Consider the following 19568-nt stretch of genomic DNA (forward strand, 5'->3'; position numbering starts at 1 on the left):
CCAGATGTGAAAGGAAGTGGATAAAACTGACAAATTACAGCAGAACTAGGCTGGATAAAGTACAAAAAGTAAAATAATAATGAGAATGATGAAATATTGCAGGTATGTGGCGTGAGCTGTAACTAATGTCAGCACTGACCTGTCAGACCTCTTTAATGAATGTGTGTGTAAATAAAGGCCATAACGAGGCAGAAAAAAATCCTCTCTACGTGGACTGAGGCGTGGTGGCGAGTCGAGCCAAGTGGCGTGTAATTGTTGGACTCACTCTGGACCAATGAGAGAAGGAGGAACGCAGGAGGGGGCGGGGCAAATGTCTGTTTATCTATTTTCCCGCCCGCGACGTCACCGGCTGTGTGGCTGGTCTCGGCTAGCAATGGAAGCTAACAGCAGCTGTCTGGGGCTTTGACAGAAGGGGTTTGGCTGGTTTGGAGTCCAGGTTTGAGGATTTATTTTGCATTTCTGTTCGTATTTTAGCACCACTTGACAGGGTCTTTATATACAAACCAGCAAATGGACGTTATCCGATAGAACGAGCTAGCTACGAGTTGTTGCTAACTAGCTAGCTGAGGCTAACGACAATAACATCAGGTCGGTTTGAACAGACGGCAGTTAACACTAACTGGAGCTTTTTATAGTACTCTGCTAATCTTTTATATAATATTCCCACTCCGTAATGGTGAATTTGTGCAACATACTTACTAATGTTAACTCCGTGGCTGCTCGGTTTGCTAGCAGTTGGTATCACACAGCGTTCGGTATCATCGCTAATTGCTGACATATTTAACACAATTCTAATGTTTTTTTCTAGTCGTGGCATACCCAACGCCAACACTGAGTAATTTACAACAGACTGTACTGTGCTTGAACCTTCTGCGGACATTCAGTCACTCACTAACCGCATCCAAACAAAAAGAGGAAGCCTGTTATAGAAGCAGCTCTGGGTGATTTATGGACTCCACAGCTCAGATTCCTTCATTCGCCGACGCTTTGCCTTGTCATTATGTTTATTTATGTCTCTGCAGTGTGTTCCTGACTAACTGGCTGTGTTTGTGATGTGCTCTCAATTGGCAGATATGGTGAGGCACAGCGTGATGACGGAGCTGCAAGCCTTCCAGCACTCTCTCCAGGTACGAGCTGCTCTGTTTTTACTGCTGACTTCAAAACCTTCCACTTCCTGAAGCATCAGATAAGATCGGGCTGCCAGAAAGTAGCCGCCCCCCTGTCAAGGTTATTTACACTGAAACGTGGAAGTTTCATCAGCCTCCATGAGTCATGCTGGTGGTGTAAATGCTTCTGGTAATGTCCAGGGCGAGATAAGGCCTGTCGCTTTGTTTCCTGTATTCTCATCAGGCTGCTGGTTTGGCAGGATGCCACAGGGGAAGATGATACAGGGTTTCTGCAGGACATTAATAGTCATTAAATCGATTTTGTGAAAATTAAGGCCTTAAATGGCATTAAAAATCATTAAATTTGATGCTCAGTGGCATTAAAAATCTTTGTGCAGTTTTCAAGAAAAATATTTGATAAAAATAATATAATAACATATAATTATAGACTGCGATTCGTCAGATATGTGCATCTGCGTAGACATGCCGAAGCATTGCGATAACCAGGTGGAGGAGAGCTGGGAAACGCAAATTCCAGCAAAAATGGCTAGAAAACATGGATTTCAGAGAATGACTACAGCCTGTGGGTGGTCAGGGGTGGTTTCCGGATTCAGAAATGGTGAAATGTAGGGACAGTTTTCATAAAAAATATCATCTTTTACAAAAAACCTGTGTAATTTGTTGAGTTCATGGTCATGGCATTACAATTTTTACAGTCTAGCATTAAAATGTCTTTAAAAGGCATTAAATCTGACTGGCTGATTTCTGCAGAAACCCTCTGATAACTAAAGTTGTAAAAGTAGCAATACAACCATGTAATTACAGAGGGTCATTTTTCTCAGAACAAGTTTATTATTAACATCATTTACAGCAATCTGCTTTGTCTATGTATATTTTTTACAGGTTGACTGATTTCTATTTTTCAGTGGTAAACAATCTGACAAAAAATGAGAGAATTTTATGTAGTTTCTAGTGTTTTCTTTGCTTTCTACAAGCACCTGATCTCTGTGGCTACTCTGGCGCTTTTCCTCCCATGCAGCCTCCTTCTCTCTGTTACAGGGGAACTCCCTGGCTGGGGGCCAAGTAGGGCAAAAGTGTGGGGGAATTCAGGAGAATGGGATCAGCGCAGAGGACAGGCAGCACCTTTCCCAAGGCCCAGCAGGTACTACAGATATCATATTTCAGCTGTACCGCTATGTAAATGTGTGGTGTGTACTGTTTTAATCTAATTTGCTTGTATACCGACTCTTCCGTGCTGCTACAGAGATCGAGAAAAGCCAGCCAGTGAACATCCCAGATGCAGGTAAAAGAAAGAAGAAGAAAAGAACCAGAGCGACAGACAGCTCCACAGGCACTTTTGATGGTAATGAAGCTGAAATTATTGTAACACACAAACATGCAGCATTTACAAAAGCAGGGAAATGTTATTTTTAGGTTGACTGCAGTCTGAAATGTAGCATTTTCTTCAGATCTCTACAAACTCACAGATGAGGTGCTTGGTCAGGGGGCTTATGCTAAAGTCCAAGGATGTGTAAGCCTGCAAAATGGACAAGAGTTTGCTGTGAAGGTGAGTCAGTATATAAATGTAGTTTTAAGATTTTAAAACTTGATTTAAACGGGACTGAACATGCATGCTCTTATGCAGCAACACTTTGCTTACAGTTGTTGTACTAAAGGATGAAAAAAATGATTAAAAAAACACTCTTTTTTTCTGCATTTACTAGTGCTGGTCATTATTGTGGTGTCCAGATATTTATTTTGCAATCCGAATATTTGGATTCCTCCCCCTCCCCCCCATCGAACGTTACAATCCGATTCAGATATTCGTCATTAATCAGGGTTGAATATCCGGATCCCAGAAATATGTATTCGGGCCAGGTCTAGCATTTACAGATAGATAGACAGACAGATTAAACCTTCATGGATTTATACTGATTCTGCAGCTAAACATGGCTTCTGTGGTTTGTCTTACAAAGATCATAGAAAAGAGTGCCGGGCATAGTCGCAGCAGAGTCTTTCGGGAAGTGGAAACTCTCTATCAGTGCCAAGGAAACAAGTGAGTGCATTTAATCTGAGCATTTATTAAAAAAACAAAACAAAAAAAAAACTTAAAAGCAGCACAGAATGAAAAAGAATCTAATCAGTTCAAAATATCTTTTATCCAGGAATATTTTGGAATTGATCCAGTTCTTTGAGGACAACTCTTGCTTTTATTTGGTTTTTGAAAAGCTGCGTGGAGGTAAGGACGAATGAATGACTCAACAGATAGAACATCTGCATACACACTTAGCCTTTTTTAGGTGACTCATTCTAAATACACAAAATTTGCTGCAAGAGTTTATTTATCTCTTCCCACAGGCTCCATTCTTACACATATCCAGAACAGAAAGCACTTTGATGAACTCGAGGCCAGTAAGGTAGTCAGGGACATTGCCCAAGCTCTTGACTTCCTACACACAAAAGGTGAGACAACATCCAAACAGATATTTATTTAAAGCCCAAAAAATGTTGTTTAGTCTGTTTTTTTTAACTTGTCATGGTGACGATGCGACTTTCTTCAGGCATTGCCCACAGAGACCTTAAGCTGGAGAACATACTCTGTGAATACACTGATCGGGTAAGTGGCTCTTAAAGCTTCAGAAAGACATATTTTCTCTGCAGGTATATAGTAATAATAATAATATGCTGTATCAGAGTAAAATAATATGCATTTGCTTCTTCTTTCTGCTCAGGTATCGCCAGTAAAAATCTGTGACTTTGATCTGGGAAGTGGAGTGAAGCTCAGCAGTGCCTGCACACCCATAACGACTCCGGAGCTCACTACACCTGTCAGCATCAAATTCTAAATTCATAGCGGAGTACAGATGTGAAACATTCCACACAAAACTAATCTGACTAAACTTCTCTTTTTTTGATCTTCTTCCTCTCTTAGTGTGGCTCAGCAGAATACATGGCACCAGAAGTAGTGGAAGTGTTCACCGATGAGGCTTCCTTCTACGACAAGCGCTGTGACCTGTGGAGCCTCGGGGTCATCCTCTACATCCTGCTGAGCGGCAGCCCCCCATTCACAGGTCACTGTGGCACCGACTGTGGCTGGGACCGAGGGGAAACCTGCAGGACATGCCAGGTAACCTCACCCAAACATCCTCTACATTCACTTTGTGTCAGTCTTACTGAAATTACTTGTAAGTATTCATTTCTGCGGTGTTTGTAGCACAGAGGTTCAGATTGTTTACTGCTTGGAAATAATGGAGTGACAGCTTCTTTTAGTTCTTGCTTTCAGTATTATTATTGCTGCTTTCTTGAATGGTGCTTAAGATCCAGCTCTTTCATGTCAACACTCCACAGCAAATGGTTCATTGAAAGAAACAGCTGAAATAGTTAGCTTTGAAAATCCATTTGTTGTAACTTTCACTGTGAATGCATTCTACTTTTCATTATCTTCTGTGAAGGGAAACTGAATATCAGTGGGTTTTGGGTGGTTTGTTTGACAAAATCAGAGATTTTAAGATTTAATTTATGGGACAAGTAACTTTTAATGCTTAGTTTTTGTCGTTTTCTGACTTGATAAAGAAATAGGAGGCTAATAATCAAAATAATCTTAATTGTAATCCTACCTTCATGATAACAGCATCAGTTGAAGACTGGCAGTGTAAACTATAGTTGCACACAGAAAAATACATAAAGACTGTAACCAAAGCTTTGATGTAAAATCAGGAAATCAAAAATTAAGCAGAAGAGAGGGAAATGCTGTCATGCAATACTTCAAGGTGGATTGGGGCCAAGCATGTGGTGTGCATATGATATATGTACAGTATTAACAGGATACTATATCAGCTATAAATACTGTCCTGCCTGCTATACACAGCCTGAGTTGCTCAGCAGTAATCATAGGCCAACATATGCTTTTTTGCTTGTTCTTATCTAATCCAAATGTGTGAGCATGCAGTCATCAGCAGCTTTCATTTTGGATGGCGCTGACCTACTGGCTCTGTGATTCAAATGTTTGCGTAGAGGATGTCACCTCGGAGGCAAATCAGACTGCTTAAAGCTGTTGTTTGTTTCAGCCTCTATCAAGCTGCTGAACTGCAGTATGAAACGTTACAACAACCTGTAGAGTTTCCTTTCTGTATAGTTTAATGTGTTTTTATATTTTTAATCAGCAAGTTTTTCTGTTCCACCGTTTCAAAGCTACAAAACATGATAAAATTGAGCACGGCTGCAACAAACATGGGACCAAAGTAAAGCACATTAAAACAACCAGGGGGCTAAAGATTCATTAACACCATCGTAGGGATAGTAATGTCACTCCTCTCTCAGGGAGATGGGATCATTACCTTGTAGATTATTCTGAAGGTTATTCCTTGACCACGGTGCAAAATAGAACCTCCAAGTTCAGAGCAAATTCTGGGTTCCCTGTGGAGCCATTTAGATGAGCAAAAATTATAACAGCTGTTGATTAGTAAGTATCAGCTACTAAGAAGGATCTTTGCCCAATATCGCTTCATAAAATTGCTTTGTAAAACAAACCCCCAAAAAATGGTGCTGCTGCCTTCCTGGGCTTAATTAAGGCCAGGAGACCAAATTAAATACAACATACAAAAACATACAGAGCTGTAATGTTGCCTAGGCAGCAACGTGTAATGTGGCAGCTTTCATATAAATAACGTCACTACAGTCTAAAACACTTGAAAGTTTAGCCTGTACAAGTGTTTTCATTACTGCTAAATTAAGGCAAGCCCTGTTTTAATTTTAAAGTGCTGCCTAACTTTCAGATTTTCACTTGGTTGTCAATATAATATCTTTTATTATATTATTTATGCTTTTACTCAAGCACTTTTAGGATGATACTTGTTCAATTAAATCCCCATTTAAAGATTAAGCGCCAGCAATATCTGCCCACAAACTCTGGCAAAGATCATAAATCACGTTTTTTGGTGTTTCTGTTGTTGTTGTTTTTCGTTTTTATGTAGTTAAAGTATTAAGTTAAATCTGTCATCATATATTTTTGGATAATTCTTCTATGTCGACACTACTGTTTAAAAGTGTGGGGTCACCCAGACAATTCCATGTTTCCCATTAAAATTCCCACTTTTATCCGTGTGCTAACATAACTGCATGAGGGGTTTCTAATCATCAATGAGCCTTTCAACACCATCAGCTAACACAATGTAGCATTAGAACACAGGAGTGATGGTTGCTGGAAATGTTCCTCTGTACCTCTATGGAGATATTCCATTAAAAATCAGCTGTTTCCAGCTAGAATACTCATTTACTACATTAACAATGTCTACACTGGATTTATCATTCATTTAATGCTATCTGCATTGGAAAAAAAAGCTTTTCTTACTAAAATAAGGACATTTGTAAGTGACCCCAAACTTTTGCATGGTAGTGTATGTTTACATTTTTCTACACGTCTTTCTTGTATTTTTTTTCTTCTGCTTAAGTCTATAAGACTTTAAATGGGAGCAACTGTAAGCAGTTTCCACTCAGGGATCAGTAGTTACATGACAAAGACACCGAGAGCTGAACAGTTTAACAGAATGTTCGATGTCTGATCGTCTCTCCTCAGAGTCATCTGTTTGAGAGCATCCAGCAGGGCAAGTACGAGTTTCCAGACAAGGACTGGGCACACATCACAGAGGGAGCCAAGGATCTCATATCCAAGCTGTTGGTTCGAGACTCCACTCTGCGCCTCAGTGCTGCTCAGGTCCTCAAGCATCCCTGGGTGCAGGGGGTGGGTATCATTAGATCTGTGCACTAATATTCCACCCCTACTACTATACAATGTGGTCATTTAACTAATGCTTTTTAGACCTTTTTTATTGAAAGCTGTGACTAAATTATTCCCATTCCTGTTTTTTTTTGTACAGAATGCACCAGAGAGAGGTCTTCCAACTCCTCATGTTCTACAGAGGTTTGTGTTATAGCTACAGAAAAAACATTGCACATGTATTTGAGAGATTTATAAGGTGCTTTAAATAAGATTAGAAGATTTTAAAAAGAAGTAAAGTCAAATTAAAGAAAGAGACTGAATGAAAATATATTATTAGCATTTTTGTAATGGGAGAGTAGAGGTAGACCTTTATCAGCAGCTGTTTTAATATGAATAGTTTTTCTAAGCAAAAAATACCAAAATTTCAAGTTTCAGCTTCTACAGTGTGGGGATTTAGAATATTTGCTGCTTTTATTTGTTGTTTGTGATAGTTTGGTAGTTTAGCTCAATTATTTGGGCTTTGAACTGGTGGTTTACAAGACAGAAGTCAATACAAGTGATTTAAAAACAGAATTTTGAGCTGGAGCTCACTGTAAAGGGTATTTGAACATGTCTTTTAGGCCACATTAGTAATGGAATAGTAATTTCCACTGAGTGCTTAAGTGAAAATAGGCAGGATTGAGATAGTTAACCGCTGAAATGTGGAAATATGTTTGAGATCTTCATCTTCTGCCTCCTTTCTTCTTGTAGGAACAGCAGCACCAAAGACCTGACCCAGTTTGCAGCAGAAGCCATCGCCTTCAACCGGCAGCTATCGCAGCATGACGAGCAGCAGGAGGACGTGGGAGCCATCGCCTGCTCCATGAGGCTTTCTCCTCCCTCCAACTCCCGGCTGGCTCGGAGGAGAGCTCAGTCCAACGCTCTGCGCACCAGGGACTTTGCACCGGCTTCAGACGACCTCGCGGCCTGAAGAAACCAGCACAACTTCCCTCGTTGTGTTTTCCTGACTGATTTGAACCTCTGCTTGCTCCTCGTGTGTGTTTTTGGTTTTACAGGAATCAGGAACTGTTTCTGGAGTTGAAGCTCTTCTCCACGGCCAGTAATTTTATCTTATTGACTAGACAAGAGTTTCAGCACCAGAGAGGCAGTTTATCCTGTTGCCTCTTAATTAAAATAAGTGAAAAGTGGCGACATTTTAAGCTGCAGGAGTTTTAACAAGAATTTAGGAATTCACATGTAGTTCTCACGGATTTATTTATGGAGTACGATGTCCCCAAAACAACAGAAATGACTCTTAATGCAAGCAGTTTATAGTGCAGTACATATCATCAAAACAGCATTTTTAGAAGGTTCAGGCAGCTTCTGCTGTCTTAATGCAATATCATCTAATCTTAGTGGATTTTATTTTTCTTATTGTCCAGCTGTGAATTGGGGTTTTTATTTAGTAGCTCTTAAGTCACTGGGGAAAGGGATGAGTATTTTTATTTTTTATTTATTTTTTCCTTTTTTCAAGCATGTATGTGACTTGATGTGTGTGGATGAAAATTAGAGGAGACTGTCCCTGGAAATGGGCTTTTTCCTGTTAACGTCATTCTCGTCAACTACCTGAGAGCATAGGTGGAACTTATAGAAAGTTGTGGAGTGAGAATACATCTGGAAGTTCTTATTATTTCTTGCATTCACTTCAACACAAGCTACCTGCAGCACTGATGTACTTTAGAATAAGTCTCTCATTCAGTTTACCTCAGTGGGAGACTATTTTCCGGTGAACCTGATGAGTTTTACTCAACAATAGCTCATTTAATTTGATATCTACAGCAGTATTTATTCTTTCAGAGGTTGTAAATTCCACAAATACCTGATTAGTTTCTTGTTATCTTCGTGATTTGATTTCTCGGAGGGTTTTGAGACTGAATGATTTCAAATGTGAGAATTGCATTTGTTTCAGGTTGTATGTAGTCAATGAGACTTAAAGGGATTTGTGAATATTTGTTACACTTGATAGTGAGATAAAGGATTCTCTACTGTGATTGGAGGGATTTATTTTTATAACAGTATTTGTATATGGTTCGTTTTTTGTGTTTTTTTTGGTTCCGTGAATGTGCCAATGGGAAGAATGATGGACTCTCCAAGCCATCAAGGTTCTCATATTTACTTTTTTGATGGAAACATTTTTACTTTTTTTTTCATTAAGGGCCCAGTCTGTGTTTGAATTGGGTCTCCGAAGTCAGTTCTGTTTCCCCCCCGTTTACCCTGTTAACTTTGTGTTGCCCGCCTTAACGGCACGTCCCCTCGTTTCACACTGTTGCCGTGGACACCCCATCCCTATAGCAACTAAGGGCCTTCATAGGCTGGCAGGAATCGGCAGAGGTTTGCTCGGAGCGAATACACACATTAGGAAACAAGCACTTGCAATGTAAAAGCCCTCCCACTCCCATTATGAATCATAAAAGAACGTGTTTGTTTCACCCCGTCTACTTGTAATGGCATCAAATGAGATACGGTAATTGGTGTGCAATTATGGAGTCCCACTGAAATTTGTTGAAGCTCTGATGGGGTCCTATGCACAAAGCTCTCCTGTGTGTGTGTTGGGGGGTGGGGAGGGCACATTTCCACTGGCATGCTGTGTTCTCAATAAAAAAAGGTCTTTAATATCTTCTCATGGGACAGTTTGTTTCATGGCTTTTACTGCAATTCAGAGCAAATTTGCTTCTTCTCAGTCGTCGTGCAACAGCATCTTCCTGACAGCTGCTGTGTTCTTGTTTAGATTTTCTGTGAAAGCAGAGAAGTGTGTGAAGACGGCATCAGGTAAAATCTTTTATATCATCATAAAAATACCCAAAATACAAACTTTTAGCATAAAGAATGAGGAATCGGGGCGATGCAAGGTCACCTGTCCTGTGTCTTTGTGTTCTCTCTGATTATCTAAGAGCATCCTCAGTGTGAGTTCAGCTCAGTTACTTCACAGCTCTGCTTTGATTGGACGGTTCGTTTGAACGGAGCTCTGCAGCACAACCAGCGGTCGATGTTCAGCAGCAGCGGTTCACTCTGCTGTTCACCTGCTGGAGGATCAGACCACACAACTCAGAGGCTCCTGAGCAACATGATGGACGGATGAAATGCTGCAAGTCTCCCAGCAGGATTATGGATCTAATCTAAGGTAGGATAAACTCAAAACCGAGCATAACAGTGTTGAGGCATGGTTGTTTTTTTCTCTAAGTCTGGCAGCAATGATTAAAATGTGACTTTGTCAATTAAGAGTTATTTAGGTGTTGTCTCAACTGTCCAGCCCTAATTTTAAAGCACTTTATCAGTGTTAGGATGCGAAGTCTTTCAGTGAACTTGTTGGATTAGGAGAAAATCTTACAAACTAAAGAAAATCCATTAAAAACATTGAAATTTTGTCATCAGGAGTGCAGGAAAAATGGATAAATACTGTAACACTCAAAAGCAGTTAAGCCAACGATAAATATTTGGAAAATAATTATATTGTTTACCTGATTTAAATACAATAAAAATGTCATTATATGATCACATATTGTAAAAAAGAAACTAATCAAATTTTTGCAAAAAATATTTGTAAAAAATTAAACATTGTGTACAGTTTTGGCTTTTTATTGCAGAAAAAACATAGTGGTCAAATGTGGTTTTGTGGTTTCATCCTTTTAATTTTAGAAGTCGTGTTCTGTTTTTTTAAATGGTATACATAACTTCTTTTTGAAGTAACGGTGAATAACTAAAATAACAACATATTTTGCTGATTTAAATACAGGAAAACAGTGCAATCTCATTGTCACACATTGTCAAAGAGCAAGTTATTTTTATTTATAAATACAGGTTTTGTGGGGATATTATGTACTGTTTTCGCTGTTTTTTTGTCTCTATCTTTTACAATCAACATCTAATTAATCCTTTTTTTCTGTGGTTTTACTAGTTATTTTCTATAATTTAACAAAACAGGAAATATCTGGAAAATAACAGTTTAAAAGATGATTTATCTATTTTTTTTAAATGGCGTTTTAAAATATTTAAATCCTTTTCCCAATTAAAAGAAAAAAATAGCAATGTATTTTGATGATTATACATGTCAGTGTTTTTATCACATGTTGTAAACGAGGGTTAGGGTTCAAATCCCTGTTAGAATACAGATTTTTGATGTGGACATTATATATATATTTTTTTCTTTACATTAATAGTTTTTTCTACAATTTTAGTAGTTATTTTTAACAAAACAGGAAAAAATCTGTAAAATAACAGTTTACAACAACCAACATGTATATTAATGCTTTTTACTGTGACTTCAGTAGATATTATCTGTAATTTAACAAAACATGGAAACTGTAAAATAAATCTAGCATAGAGTAAACCATTAGTGTTTTTTTAGTTACCTTTTTACAGTGCAGTTCTGAAGGTCTTTGAAAACAAAGAAATGTTTCCAGATTTCAATGTCAGAAACACTGAAAGAATGACATGAAAAGCAGTGCAGCTTGTAAAGTGTCAGGTTTGCTCTTCCTCTCCAGCTTCTTCTTCATCATCTCTGTCTTCAGTCCCTCTGAGTTCTCCATCAGACATGGTTCTACCAGAAAAACCCTCCAGAACTTCTGCTCCTAAGAAGGTCCAGGAGCAGCGGGCCCTGCGGCACCAGAACCTTCCCTCCCCGGCCCTCTGCTGCGCCTGCGGACTCTGCATCATGCTGGCCGGCATCAACATCACCCTGGTAGGAGCTTTCGCCTTCAGCACCTTCATCCCCACCGCCAACCCCCCCATCATCATCGGGCCTCTGCTCCTGCTGCTGGCGCTGGCTTTCTTCTCGGCCTGCTGCGTGGTCAGCAGGAGGCCTCCGGCCCACATGGCCAGCCGGGCCAAAGGAGGCGAGAAGTGGGGGCTGATGAGGATGGGGACGGCGGCTTTCGAGATGGAGACGAGCGAACACACCCTGCAGGACACGACGGCCGTCCAGCTCAGCCCCACCAACTCCCCCAGCTCCTCCCACAAGTCCAGCTCCAGCCATGGAGACGCTTCTGCCGCTCTGCCTTCCTGCCAGGATGGAGCCGGAGAGCTGCTCATAGCAGAGACGTCTGACGTGAGAGTCGCTGCAGATAAAGCGACCCTGACCTCTGACACCAAGAAACCCACTTCCACACAGAACTCCTCTGCTACGTAACATGGACCGTCTACTGCCTGTCTGAGCATCTGATCACAGCCGCTCTGTTCTTGTTTCAGATTATTGTCTGTTACAGCATCACCTGTCGGGATGGAGCTGCAGGGGTGAGCTGATTAGTCAATAACTACACCTGCTTTTGTCATTTTAAGCAAAAATATCAAATGTTTGTCAGTTCTGACTGCAGAGTTTTGTTGCTGTTTTTGTCAAACATGATGCTCAGCTGATTAATACATTGGCCTGTGAAATTAATCAAAATTCTTTCCCTTTTTTTCTTACATTTTACAGATAAAATTATGAATGAATTAATAGAAATTTCACAGAGCTGCAGGTTTGATGCTTTTTTTATATCACACATGACCCATCCATCCATCCAGTATCTATACACCGCTTAATCCTCACTAGGGTCATGGGGGGGGCTGGAGTCTATCCCAGCTGACTCAGGTGAAGGCAGGGGACACCCTAGACAGGTCACCAGTCTGTCACAGGGCTACATACAGAGACAAACAATCACTCTCACATTCACACCTACGGGCAATTTAGAATGATCAATTAACCTCAGCATATTTTTGGACTGTGGGAGGAAGCCGGAGTACCCGGAGAAAACCCACACATGCACAGGGAGAACATGCAAACTCCATGCAGAAAGATCCCGGGAAAGCCGGGACGTGAACCAGGGATCTTCTAGCTGCAAGGTGAAAGTGCTAACCACTACACCACTGTGCAGCTCCTCACACATGACCATCAACTGATTTTTTTTTTTTTTATAAAACAAGACCTGTGAATTTCTAATCTACATTTCTCACTATTTCCTGCCATTTTGCAGACAAACTGATGAATAATTTAATAGAAATCTCACAAAGCTGCAGATCTGATGCTTTTTCTTGTCACACATGACCATAAAGTTTTTTTTTTTTTTTTGACAAAACAAGACCTACTGTGAAATTATAACTATAATTTCTCACTATTTTCTGCTATTTTGCAGATAAAGTGATGAATCGAAAATCTTAGAGCTGCAGATATATTTTTTGTCACAGACAACCATAAAGTGAATATTTCTGGCATTTTTTTTAAAGCAAGACTTTCACTGTGTAATTAAATCGGCACGTTTTGCTATTTTCCAACATTTTTTTCTGGGAAATATGAAGGAGTTTGCAGATTTTATAATTTTTTTTGTCACACATGACCATGAGGTGAATATTTTGGTGTTTTAACAAATCACAACTTACTGTGAAATTCTAACTGACATTTTTCACCATTTTCTGCCATTTTGCAAACAAAATGATGAATCAGTTCACTGAAATTTCACAGAGCTGCAGATTTGTTGCTTTTTTTGGTCACATATGACCAAAAAGTGAATATATTTTGGCCTTTTTTTTGTAACAAAACAAGACTTACATTGAAATGATATCAGCATGTTTTGCTATTTTCCAACATTTTTCAGGCAGAAGTTCTGAACTGATTAATATAAACCTTGCAGTGCTTCAGATTTCCTGCTTTTTTAAAAAATTTACTGTTAGATATGATCGTAAAGTGAATATTTTGGGATTTTATTTTGGCAAAACAAGACCGACTGTTACTATTTTTTGCTACTTTTCAGACAAAATGGTTTACAGGCGCAGTGCTTGGTTCCCTGTGGATGTATTGTGTGATTTACAGGACTGATTGGTATTTTTTAAATATGAGACTAGAGGTAAAAGATGCTGATAAAGAGCCAGCCTGCAGACTAAAATGTATTGTGCAGAACCTTCAGTGTGAAATTATTAAGATAAGATAAGATAAGATAAAGTTCTTTATTTCTCCCCACTCCAGGGGAAATTTACATTGTTACAGCAGCTTTATTTACAATATATACAATATATATTACGTGTTCATTTCTCTGTTCCAGGAATTCCTTGCCAAGGAACAGAAACAGGGAAAGGAGATGATACCTTAATCCAAGTGCCTGTTTGTGTAGTTCTTGTTGTATAAAAATATCCAGTTAAGGCAGATTATCCTGTATTCCTGTCCTATGGATTGACTGTGGTCAGTGTTTGTCACCCTAAACATGGGGGAAGCAGGATGAGTGTGTCCAGCTGAGCTTCTCTGAGTCCTAAAAGCTGTTCCTGTGTGAGCTGCTAAGTCTCAGCCACAGTTTTCTCACAACTATTATTATTTTTCCTGCTTGCGTCAGCTGCCGTGAATACTGGTGTAACCTTGAGATGTGTTAACATAACATACTAGTGCTCCTCTGCCTGTGTTGTAGCGCCATGATTGTAAGAGTAACCACAGATGTTGCATTTTTCTAAATAAAGGTGAAACTCTACTTGAGTGTATTGTGTTTCTGGTTAGAGGCTGCGCTTAATCAGAGGGTTTTTTTGTGACCAGTCATCAGAAACAGTGAAGCAGCAGCATTAGCTCATGCACGTGAGGCTGCAGAAGAAAGCACAGGTACTCAGGCTGTGAAGATAATTCATTTGTTATCGGAGTAACGCCAGCAGTGACAGTGCAAACAGCTCCTTCCTGACACGCTGCCCATCACTTGGCATCTGACCCAACAGCTGTCGGCAAAAGGCGAGAGCCCTGTTTACTCATCATTATACATCTGCTGTCCACAAACACAGCAAGACACACACTGTGATCCCCCCTCACAAAACTCAAACCGCTGGAAAAGATAACGCCCACAGGGATCAGCGGGTTCACTGGGTTTCTGTCGTTACCTGGACGTCAGAAATACGACTGATGGCGTGTTTATAAAGAGGATGACAGGTCTCTGCAACCTGAGCTCATTTTACTAAACTAGGAATGAGGTCATGTTGCTCCGACAAGACGCCACGGTGGAATTAATTCTGTAACCGTGTGATGCAGTACGCTAAAAATATTCTGTTTACTGTGGGTCACCTGTATTTTTGATAATTTTTCTCCGCTTTGTGTGCAAATTTTACTTAAAAACAAACATAAGTGAGACAACTCTATGGTTATATTTCATTACTTTGTGTCTGATATTTATTCTGCCTCGTTCATAGTCACCAAAAGAAACAACTTAACCCTCCTGTTGTCTTCATTTACGGGCACCAAAAAATATTGTTTCCTTGTCTGAAAAAAAATCCCAAAATTCAGAAAAAAAAAATTTCAACAAATTTATGAAATTTGTAAAACCTCCAGGAAGAAAATTCCAATATTCCTTAAAAGTTTCCCTTAAAAGTTTTATTTTAAAAAATCACCAAAATTTGGCAAGAAAATTCTTGTAAATATTTTCAAAAAATTACTAAAAATCTTCCAAAAAAATCCTAAAAATTATCTAAAGTGATTACAGATATATCAGTATGAAATTTAGGTGCCATTAATGCTGACATTTTTGTGATCACTGACTGGCAGAGGGAAATGCAACTCCAGTAATAATGATAGCTTTGTAGAAAATTGCTGTAGAGATGAAGTTTCAGTTCAAAATTGTTCTCCAGCTCCTCAATTATGTAGCAAGAAGAGGAAGCATTTAGACAGATTAATGAACTCTTTAGTGTTTGTAGCTGCAATAAACCATGTTCCACAGAGTGTGACTTTCCATCACCATTTTATTTATTTATTTTTTCATCCAGTAAAATGCAGCTCCACTGATCCCAGTTTGGTGTTCTTGTCTTGTTTTCTGTGTACAGGACTGGATCATTTCTAAACCTTTTGCTGGCTTCATCTGTATCACTGCCTCACCTGCTGGGACATGGAGCAGCTTCTGGGGCTGAGGAAAGACCAGAGACCCTCTGAGGGATCAGTCTCAGACCGGTAGGATCACCGGGGTCCACATGGATGAAAGATTTCCACAGAAAGTGAGTGGTATCTTCTCATATCTGAAAGCCTACAGCAGCCTCTGGAGGTACGCAGGTCAAAACCTCCATCAAAAGAAGCAGAACCATGGGTAACTTCATCATCATTCTTTACTGCCTGCATAAATCAACTGCAAAAATGTTGTTTCTTTGTTAAATCATCTTCCTCTAGACAAAATATAGTACGACAACTTTAAAGTGACCCCTAACTCTAATTTCTGACTATCCTAAACTCAATAAAGGCAACTTTAATCGAGCTCTGTTGTCACTGTCAGTGGTGATGTAAAGAAATGACAAGAATTAGGAAATAACGTTATGCCACCACTTATCAACCCTCTTGATAGTGAAAGTTTAGTACTCACAGGTGACATTTTGGGGACTGAAAACCACTAAACTAATAAACTGTTTCCATCATGATCAGCTACAACAATAAAACGCTATTTAGGCCAAGAACTGCTGCATCATTATCACCTCAAAATGATGTTTAGAATGAAACATCAGTTACACAAATTATTTTATGTTAACTTTTGATGCTTTTTATACAGCTTGCTGATGATACTTGTTCTTATAAAAAATTAAAAATATGTAATAATAATAATAATAATAATAATAATAATAATAATAATAATAATAATAATAATAATAATAATAATAATAATAATAATAATAATAATAATAATAATAATAATAATAATAATAATAATAATGATGATGAGAAGGAGAACTTTATATAGCATCTTTTAAAAAAGAGTTTACAAAAATACAGAAATAATTAAAGCAACAAAAATGCCATATCTGAATGAGAAAAAAGAAAATGCAAAAAGAAAATAGAGGGTGAAACCATAAAGGCAAGGCTTAAAGTAATATCACTACTGACGGTAATAGTAAATAAATAATATCAATTAAGGACAAAAGAGAATAAAACTAACAATAAAATGAAATGAAATGAAATAGACTCTCAGTTTTAATAGACTGTTAGTTTTAATAGAGTGTGCTGCACCTCTATGTGAACATCTCTGACAGTATTTGAGGGATTTCCAGGAAAAACCCCAGAAAGCTTACATGAACAATAATGGAAGGAAACTGTGAAAATGTTCTCATATGGAAAGCAGAACAAGTCTGAGGTCTTGACCTGCCTGAACCCTGCTGCTTTAGACTCTCATTGGAGTTCACACCAAGAAATAAACTGCTGTTAGAATTGTGCTGCACAAGTTTTCTGTACAGTGAAACACCAACACAACCAACAGAACAGACAACAGAAGTCAGTTACAAAACAGTAACTGACTGACAGTTCATTTTCTTAAACAGGACAACAAATCGCATTACTCTAAGAGATCGCAGTGCAAATCCAGTTGTAATGAACAGAAAAGAGGGAGTATTTCTTATTGGAATCTGTTTTAACATACTGGATCCACACCAGCCTCTTGTTCTTCAGATTATTCATACTTATTTCATCATATATCAAATATTACTGGGGAAAAAATGTCTCTAATAATTGATAAATACATGAAATAGCTGTAATTTCTCCCTCCGTCTTTATTTCATTCCAGCTTACTCATTAACGTAATGATTTGTGAATTTAATAATGTTGGTGCTGAGGCTGAAAGATCATAATCACGTAAGTGTCACTGAGAGCTGAATGATTCACAAAAGGCTCCGACTATTACTTTTATGCAAATAGCTCCCATTAGAAGTGAGAGTTTCATGTTGGCTGGGCGCACAATGAAGTGGAACAATGTGCAGCAGTTCAATAAGTGATTATTCGTGGAGCTTCATCTTTCGATTCAAAGATAGGAAATGACCCCCAAAGAATTCAGTGGCACTGACTTTAGATATCTGATCTAATGTCTCCGTCTTGTGGAGAGAAAACAGGAAGCACAAGAAATGTCACTGCTTTATACTTAAATCTCCCAGTTTTTACTGATGTTTAGTGAATGCTATGAATCTTGATAATTTATACACAATAAAGGCTGAGTTATATTCAATGCCGTGCCTTGTATTAAATTAATAAAAAATACACTATAAAACTAGCATTGCATCCAAGTGTAAAGAAGATATTCCAGAGTTTGCATTACTGTGTTTTGACACTAGAGGACAGTATCGCTGTTCATACCGTGTTTCTGATTCTGGTGGAGATGCTTCATGATGCTAATATTCATTTAGAGGTTAAAAAACAAAACAAAACAAAAAAAAAAAAAAAACATGCAGGAGTTGTTTTAATTTGGGGTCCAGCTTTGATATTGTGATGAATATCCATTTATTTTAAATTGAAATTACACCCAACAGTGCTGAAATGTCAGGATTTGACACCTTTGTGCATCTTTTGAATCTTGGACCCGTGAAATCTTTAAAAGTACAGACTTGTGTTTCTTTAAAACTGTACCTAGAAGACTTAAAAAGACTAATGCAACCATGTTTAAAGCTATTTAGTGCACGCGTGGATCTAAATGACACTGGTGAGTATTTTGCAAGAGAAGAATCCAAGAAACTTTGGATTTACTGGGTGTCTCTGTATATTGTTGCAAGCTTTTCACCTTCCTATGAGCATTAAATGACTGTTATAAATATGCACTATAGAAATAAAATAAAATTTAATTAAATCATCATTATTTCAAAAAACAGCAACAAACATACAAGCACACAGTAGTTTAAGACATGTTAAGATACCAGTGAAGTAGAAAGTGTAGATTGAAAGTCATTCACTTTGAGTATTTTTCTTCCAATTATAGAAAAAGAATAAATGTAATTTTGAGTAAATTTGCTTTTTTTGTGGTAAGAAAATCAATCAGACAGCAGAATGTTACACATATCTTAAGGCACAACTTTCAAAAGTTTAGAATGGGGCACTTTTAACTCACATATTACACGTCTAAATAGAAATGGGGATATAGAACAAATAAAAAACAACATTATGAAACAGTGAATCGTGTATTATGGGATTATTTGGAACTATATTTTACTATGCTAATAAAGAATTGAACTGTTTCATCATTATGAAGTTTCTTAATGTGCATTTTCCTTTCAGTTACATGGTGAATTCCTTTAATGTGTTTCTTTGTAGGAGTGTGAACATTTCACAGTGTGGTCCCTGAATGCATCTTGGCGGCTGCACTGCTCCGTCCTTGGGCCTCCTCCTGCCTGCAGCTCAGAGGGACGCTGTGATCCTCCTGCGGCCCTGAACCTCGAACAGTTTGTCTGCCTGAAAAACACATCTCCCACAGGTAATACACCACCACACTCCCCAAATAAGCAGGAGATAGAACAATAGCAAGGTTGCCGCGTCTTTGACCTCGTGTTTGAACGTAATCATCGGCAGGTGAGCGACCCAAACACACCCAACTTCTTCTACGCAAGCACAGCGTCTACCTGTGAGCCATTTGTCTTTCCATCCCACCTCTGCTGTTGGGCATAGCAGGACTTTAATATCCCACCTCTTGAGAATGAAGTGCCATTAATTTTATCCGTCTTTCCAGTTTGCAAAGTGTCCTTCCAAACAGCAGCCGGCTCCATCTAATTCCTAATGACTGTTGTGAGTGCTGACTCCGCTATTGTAAAACAAATGATATCTCTGTCCTGTTGGAATAATCCTAATCTATTTGAATAGAAGGGGGCAGTATTAAAATGACAAAAGAGGGAGGGAGGATATTTCCATCTTGTGATAAATGTGCAAATGTCCACCAAAGCTGAATCAGTTGCCACGTTTTAATGGCCTGATTGCTCGTTCATTTCTCGCCTCATTCTCTAGCAGCCCTGCTCCTTTCCTTTTTTTAATGCGGCACTGGTCA

General features: G+C 38.7%; 2 protein-coding genes across 4 annotated transcripts; both read left to right on the top strand.

Annotated features, from left to right (window-relative positions):
* The first annotated feature begins 310 nt into the window (after positions 1-310).
* On the top strand, positions 311-9492 carry mknk1 (MAPK interacting serine/threonine kinase 1). The gene is made up of 14 exons (XM_023290325.3): positions 311-436; positions 1072-1127; positions 2166-2268; positions 2371-2469; positions 2576-2673; positions 3083-3162; positions 3272-3345; positions 3465-3569; positions 3668-3723; positions 3839-3934; positions 4039-4233; positions 6682-6846; positions 6983-7026; positions 7576-9492. Exons 2-14 carry the CDS (start codon positions 1074-1076, stop codon positions 7793-7795), a joined length of 1389 nt encoding a protein of 462 aa, XP_023146093.1. The 5' UTR covers positions 311-436; positions 1072-1073; the 3' UTR covers positions 7796-9492.
* LOC118471631 (transmembrane protein 275-like) lies at positions 9493-19003 on the top strand. Of its 3 annotated transcripts, XR_008604362.1 has the most exons (5): positions 9493-9633; positions 9756-9985; positions 11346-12093; positions 15619-15786; positions 18845-19003. XR_008604362.1 is itself a non-coding variant. In XM_055018569.1 (3 exons), the coding sequence occupies exon 3, from the start codon at positions 11396-11398 to the stop codon at positions 11987-11989; it is 594 nt and encodes a 197-aa protein (XP_054874544.1). In that variant the 5' UTR covers positions 9493-9633; positions 9756-9985; positions 11346-11395; the 3' UTR covers positions 11990-14291. The 3 variants fall into 3 exon arrangements, 2 of the variants coding, with proteins under 2 accessions (XP_054874544.1, XP_035813183.1); XM_055018569.1 differs by lacking the exons at positions 15619-15786; positions 18845-19003 and having other exon boundaries at positions 11346-14291; XM_035957290.2 differs by lacking the exons at positions 15619-15786; positions 18845-19003 and having other exon boundaries at positions 11373-14291.
* The last annotated feature ends 565 nt before the right edge of the window (positions 19004-19568 follow it).

The sequence above is a fragment of the Amphiprion ocellaris genome, chromosome 2 (genome assembly GCF_022539595.1).
Source record: "Amphiprion ocellaris isolate individual 3 ecotype Okinawa chromosome 2, ASM2253959v1, whole genome shotgun sequence".
Classification (NCBI taxonomy): Eukaryota; Metazoa; Chordata; class Actinopteri; family Pomacentridae; genus Amphiprion; species Amphiprion ocellaris.